The sequence below is a fragment of the Otolemur garnettii genome, unplaced genomic scaffold, assembly GCF_000181295.1.
Source record: "Otolemur garnettii isolate 467f Iridium unplaced genomic scaffold, OtoGar3 scaffold00061, whole genome shotgun sequence".
NCBI classification, from domain to species: Eukaryota; Metazoa; Chordata; class Mammalia; order Primates; family Galagidae; genus Otolemur; species Otolemur garnettii.
Genome location: NW_003852456.1, coordinates 2,388,341 through 2,394,903, shown reverse-complemented (window position 1 = coordinate 2,394,903; position 6,563 = coordinate 2,388,341). Strand labels below are relative to the sequence as shown.

Genomic DNA, 6,563 nt, shown 5'->3' with positions numbered 1-6,563 from the left:
AATCTGAATGTATAAAAACACAAAAGGGGAACATCTGAGTTGAACTTCCTAATAGTTACAGTTTGTAATGGTTTGGAATGGTTGATCTGGAGGTTTAATTAAGGGCCAACTCAGCACACTTATGTGTTCACTAGATACCTCTGGATATCACCAGGACAACCTCAGTACAAATTTCTCTCAATCTCAATCAGCTCTACCAATGAAAAACCAATGAAAACACATTTTTTAGGATTTGTTTCACAATAAAATAGTACAATTCTTATATAGTCAAGTTATGAACCCCACCATCAAAGTTTTAAAGCAAAAACAAAAAAGTCAGCTAAATTTTGAAGCTAAGCTCATGGTTTAAAGCTTAAAAGAAATGAAAATAACATAAAATGAGAACTAAAGAGTGGGTCCAACATGCAATGATACTGTCACCACTGCTTTGTTAGCATGACAACTGAATCCATTTCTATGAGAAAATATACATGCATACCACCATTCCTCTGTTTAATACATACATATCTCATATAAATACGTCCTCATAGAAAACACTGATTTTACATTATATTGTCTTTTTGACAACAATTTTGCACTGAATAATAACAAGTTACAACTCTGTTGTATACCTTAAATTCTAAGACAGTGTATAATAGATGTTTACACAGAGAACTAGAGTAAGGTGCAACAGCACTTCCAGAAAAACTGGGAAACAATGTTCAAAGTTAAAAAGGATTTTATAACCACGCTGCACGGACACGAGGCGGTTTAGGTCTCAGCGGGCGGCCACTGGATGTGTCAAGAACTGACCGCTCACTCTTACGGCTGAGACCACTGGTGGCACTGGACGTCCTGGAAGCGCCTCCTGAAAGTATACATAGAAGAAGTGCTTGAATTATTTAAGCTAATTATGTAGATCATCATCTGAGAAAATTCCTCTCCTAATTTCAAGTCCAGACTAGTTTTTCTTCCATATCCTATGTGTGTCTGATAGTCCAATGCAATGATTCTCAACTGCAAATGTACTTTGGAATTCCCTGTGGACCTTAAAAATATAACAAACATGCTCAGATTCCACTGTTGGAGATTTTGATTCACTAGGGAATAAATGTTTCTGAAAGCTTCTCTAATAGGCCTGGTGTGGTGGCTCATACCTGTGATCCCAGCACTCTGGGAGGCCAAGGCAGGAAGATTGCTTGAGCTCAGGAGTTCCAGACCAGCCTGAGCAAGAGCAAGACTCTGTCTCTACTAAAAACTGAACACTAGCCAGGAGTGGTGGTGGGTACCTGTAGTCCCAGCTGCTTGGGAGGCTGAGGCAAGAGGATTGCTTGAGCCCAGGAGTTTGAAGTTGCTGCTAGCTAGGCTGACACCACAGTGCTCTACCTAGGGCAACTGAGTGAGACTCTGTTTCCCACCCCCCACACCCCCCAAAAAGCTTCTCCAATAATTCAGGTGAACAATAAATACACTTTTATACTTGTACAATCATTTATACAGGGTGGCCATAAAGTTAATGTGCAATGTAAACCAGTTTAAACCAATTTAAATTGCACATGAACTTTATGGCCAGCCACCCTGTATATTTATTTACTCACCAGATAATTTACTACATTTAAGGCACGAGACTAAGTATGACTTATTGGAACAAGACCCTTCTCTTAGTCATATGGCAAGGAAGCAATGTTTTTAGAATGAATAAATGGAATTACTAGTCATTTGACATGAGCAGTGGGAAGTTGTGGCTCTAACTTCCTTTAGTATTAAGTATTAGATTCTTATTTTTACAGACTTCTGAACACACACATGAAGTAAGTGCATAGACTTCCGTACAGGCAAGTTTGTAGCCCTTCAAAATGCTGCACACCCTAGCACTGCATGGTCACTCCATTCCCATATTCTTTGGCTAGGCCTGTAACTGGTCATACACATGTATCAGGCATAGAAAAGTACTGTATTTGGACTGTATAGTTTGCTCATTTTTGTTTTAAAGGAAAAAAAGGACATATAAATGCTGGAAGATATTAGCAATAATTCTTAACTGGCCAGAGGGAATGTTTAAGCAACTTGCAAACAGCACATTTATTCATTCCTTCATTTAATAAACATGTACACATTGAAATTAAAATTTTCTTTTCAATTACATAAAAAACTACCAATATTTCAATTTGTTTTATCTCCTGGTTTCTTTCCTGGGTTGTAAACGAAACCTGAAATTATGTGAACTAACACAAATAAAACAAAACATGCCAGTGAACAGAACGCATTCCAGAAGTGAGCATTTTTCAGCTCTACCCTAAGAAGTGGGTACATTCAGTTAGCATTTTTCAGCTCTACATTTTAAAAAAAGTTACAAGATACAGATAAACAACAAAACAATTTTGAATATGCTTACTTAATGGGCTATACTGGCTAAGAGTGGCTCTCATTTGTCTTGCTGGTGATGACGGGTTGAGATAACCCATGTTGCGATGGTAGTCCATCAGCTGTTCTGAGCGCTTCATACCAACTGTTGGTTTTACTGCTTCAAGCCTTTTTAATAAAGCCTTCATTAAAAACAATCAATTTGAAAGTCAAAGTTAAACAGCAATAGCATTTAACAGATGAATGGATAAGCAAAATGTGGTACATACCTGCAATGGAATATGATTCAGTCATAAAAAGCAATGACTTTGTTTTTTTTAAATAGAGTGTCACTTTGTCACCCTTGGTACAGTGCCACAGCATCATAACTCATAGCAACCTCAGACTCCTGGGAAATTATCTTGCCTTAGCCTACCAAAGTAGCTGGGACTACAGGCACCCGCCACAATGCCCGGCTATTTTTAGAGATGGGGGGGGTCTTGCTCTGGCTCAGGCTAGTCTTGAACCTGTGAACTCAGGTAATCCACCTGCCTCAGCCTCTCAAGTGCTGGGATTACAGGTGTGAGCCACCGTGCCCGGCCAGCAATGAAGTTTTAATACATGCTATAACATGGACAGACCTTCAAAATACCATGTTAAGTGAAATAAACCAGACTCAAAGAAATAAATAATGTATGATTCCACTGATATGAAATATACAGAATAGCCAAATTCATAGAGACAGAAGATTAGAGACTACTGTGGTGAAGTAAAAGGAGAATAGAGAGTCCTGTCCGTACACACAGTTTCTGTAAAGAGTGATGAAAACATTTTAGAAGGGCCGGACACTGTAGCTCACTCCTAATAGTCTGGGAGGGTGAGGCAGGAGGATCCCTTGAATTCAGAGTTTGAGACTGGCCTGAGCAAGAGTGAGACCCAGTGTCTAAAAATAGCCAGGCATTGTGCCAGGAGCCTACAGTCCCAGCTACTCGGGAAGCAGAGGCAGGATGATCACTTGAGCCCAGGAGTTTGAGGTTACTGTGAGCAATGATGCCACAGCACTCTACCTAGGATGACAGAGTGAGACTCTGTCTCTAAACAACAACAACAAAAAATGTTTTAGAAGAAGATAGTGGTGATGAGGCCAGGCACAGTAGCTCATGCCTGGAATCCCAGCACTCTGGGAGGCCGAGGTGGGTGGATTGCCTGTGAGACCAACTTGAGCCAGAGTGAGACACTGTCTCTAAAAATAGCTGGGCCTTGTGGCTGCATCTGTAGTCCCAGCTTCTCAGGAGGCTAAGGCAAGAAAATCACTTTAGCCCAAGAGTTTGAGGTTGCTGTGAGCTATGACACCATAGCACTCTACTGAGGGTGACAAAGTAAAACTGTCTCAAAAATAGAAAAAAAAATAAAAAGAAGAAGATGATGATAGTGGTGATGGTTAGACAACATTGTGAGTATACTTAATGCCACTGACTTGTACACTAAAAATGGTTAAAATGGCAAAATTTATATCATATGTTATTTTACTACAACTTAAAAAAATTAACAAAAACCATTGAAATGTATGCTTTAAATGGGTATGATATATGAATTATATTTCAATAAAGCTGTAAAACAACAACAACAACAAAAACCCCGAAGACGGAGACCTTACATTTGATTTGGGCCCTGCTGCCTAGAGGCTGGTTGACCTCGAACAAGTCCTGTGTCCCACCCAGGTCTCATTTTCTCTTCCATAGCAACTGTAACTATGTTGTAAGGTTGCTATGATGATGATATGACCCCACACTTGTGAAATAGTATGCAAGATGTAACTGTTTATTAAATAAAGATAGGTTCTAATGCTAGCATGGGAAAGTGAAAACAAAAAATAAACCCAAATTTCAAATTTTCTTTTTCCCCCCAAATTTTCATATAACAGGAATGAATCTCGAATACTGCTAAGGTGATATGCAGACTCTACCACGTCATCTACCACCCACTGACCTCATTTCAACTTGCTCTGTCATCTATCCCTCACCACATGCAGGGTAACCCTCCTGTTTAAGACTTTACTATTTTTGGTAAATATACTACCCCAGTTCCCCAACTCTTAGGGTTTGTAATGGTAATAAATTTACAACAGAGTTGTTACAAGCTCAGGTAAGTACAGGGTTAAACAGACTACACTGGTGATAAAACATGATAAGGGTTAATTCTGGGAACAGTCTTAATAATTTTTTTTTTTTTTGCAGTTTTTGGCTGGGGCTGAGTTTGAACCTGCCCCTCTAGCATATAGGGCTGGTGCCCTACTCCTTTGAGCCACAGGCACTGCCCAGTCTTAATAATTTTAATAGCTTTATAAATTACTTTAGCTCCAAATTTATATGCTCATGAAGGGTCTTCTTTTAGTTAAGAGATTAAGAGACTAGGTGGCCAGGAGTGTTGGCTGATGCCTACAATCCCAGGACTCTGGCAAGCTGAGGCAGGTGTACTGCTTGACTCAGGAGTTCTAGGCTAGCCTGAGCAAGAACAAAACCCCGTTTCTACTAAAAATAGGAAAACTAGGCAGGATGGTGGTGCGTGCCTGTAGTCCCAGTTATTTGGGAGGTTGAGGCAGGAGAATTGCTGGAGTTTGAGAATGCTGTGAGCCATGACGCCATGACACTCTACCCAGCATGACAGAGGTAGACTAAGTCTCAAAAATAAAATAAATAAATAAGAGACTACCTGGTTCTTATGTCAAAATCTTGGCTCAGCCACTTACTTGGCAGCTGTGTGCCCCTGGGCTAAGTAAAGCCCTCTGGGCCTCAGTTTCTTCATCTGCAGGATGTGGGGGAGAAACAGTATCTATTTCAAAATATTATAAGCATTTAATAAACTAAAGCACTTAGAACAATGGCTAGTATTTAGTAAGAGCTCAGAAAATATCAGCAATTATTTATGAGCTGAATTTTATGAAGAAAATATGGTATGATTGTTTTAAATGTGAAGATTTTCAAAAATTCCCATATATATTCTTTTACAATATGAAAGTATAATTATAAATCTGTAACAATCAATGTTTCATGCATTCAAGTAATAAGACTACCAATATGATCTATTCAGATGTATTCATTTTTTTAAGATAAATATATAATTTATTTTTGTTTTCCAGGATACAATAAAGTATAAGAGAGTTTAGCTAGTGACTGAATACTTCACAGAAGTATTTCAGTGCATCTGACCTTTCGGTATCACTTCTTGTTTTACTATGGTAAATTAACTAATCAAGTAAAATAAATAATACAGCTCTCAGTGTTTTGCTATAATGATCAATTAATATATAGTTTGCTGGATAAAAACCTTTTTTTTTTTCAGACAAAGTCTCACTCTGTCTCCCTGACTAGAGCGCCCTGGTGTCATAGTTCACAGCAACCTCAAACTCTTGAGCTGAAGCAATTATCCTGCTTCAGCTTCCCAAGTAGCTGAGACTACAGGCGCCTGACATAATGCCCAGCTAATTTTGTAGAGATGGGGTCTTGCTCTTGCTCAGGCTTTTCTGGAACTTCTAAGCTCAACTAATCTACCTGCCTTAGCCATCTGGAGTTCTGGGATTATAGATGTCAGCCACTATACTGGGCCAATAAAAAACATTTTGTATATTCTAGACTCATAGCTTATCACGTATTGCATGCTGTATATATCTCTACCTACTGTTATGTAGTTAAGTTGAAAAGGTGGCTGTATTTAAGTCTTCTGTAAGTTGGACTTACAAATCAGTGCAAATGCATTGTCTTTGATGACTAAAATGTTTCAGTTACTCACCAAATTTTCTCTCTCGATCCTTTGCTGCTCCCTCTGTCTGTTGAGAGCACTATGGTACAACTTAGGGGGGTGGTGCCATCTAGTAACTGTACTTCTGCTTCCTGGTTTCTCAGCCTGTCTCGACAGTTCTTTCAAAAGCCTCTGATTTTCTCGGTCAATCTGTCTTACCTCTTCTTTTGTGAAAGAGTAGTTTTTCCTGGGTACTACTAATTGCTGTTCAAAGTGATGTTTTTGTGGTTCTTTTTTATCTAATTGCAGAAAAGCTACAAAGTGAATAATAAAAGAGAAAATGGCTTAACAAAGTATATGTCATGTACATGCTCTAGCCTTTAAAACACAAACTGTATTAATTTATGAATAGGTATGTATAAAATAAGGCTAATGACATACAGATTACAATTGTGTAGACAAAAACTGGAGGTAAATTAGGGTTTTTTATGCTTTTTTTTTTT

General features: G+C 38.6%; 1 protein-coding gene across 2 annotated transcripts in view; it reads right to left on the bottom strand.

Annotated features, from left to right (window-relative positions):
* Positions 1–660: 660 nt before the first annotated feature.
* The window catches only part of CFAP97 (cilia and flagella associated protein 97), a 21,443-nt gene continuing 15,540 nt past the window's right edge, over positions 661–6,563 (bottom strand). The window contains exons 3-5 of one of the 2 annotated variants that reach the window (XM_023514900.1): positions 6,112–6,374; positions 2,375–2,525; positions 661–847 (exon numbers count right to left, since the gene is read on the bottom strand). In XM_023514900.1, coding sequence (XP_023370668.1) covers positions 720–847; positions 2,375–2,525; positions 6,112–6,374 — 542 coding nt within the window. In that variant the 3' untranslated portion in view covers positions 661–719. The remainder of the gene's footprint in view (positions 848–2,374; positions 2,526–6,111; positions 6,375–6,563) is intronic. The other variant, XM_023514901.1, reaches the window with a different exon arrangement.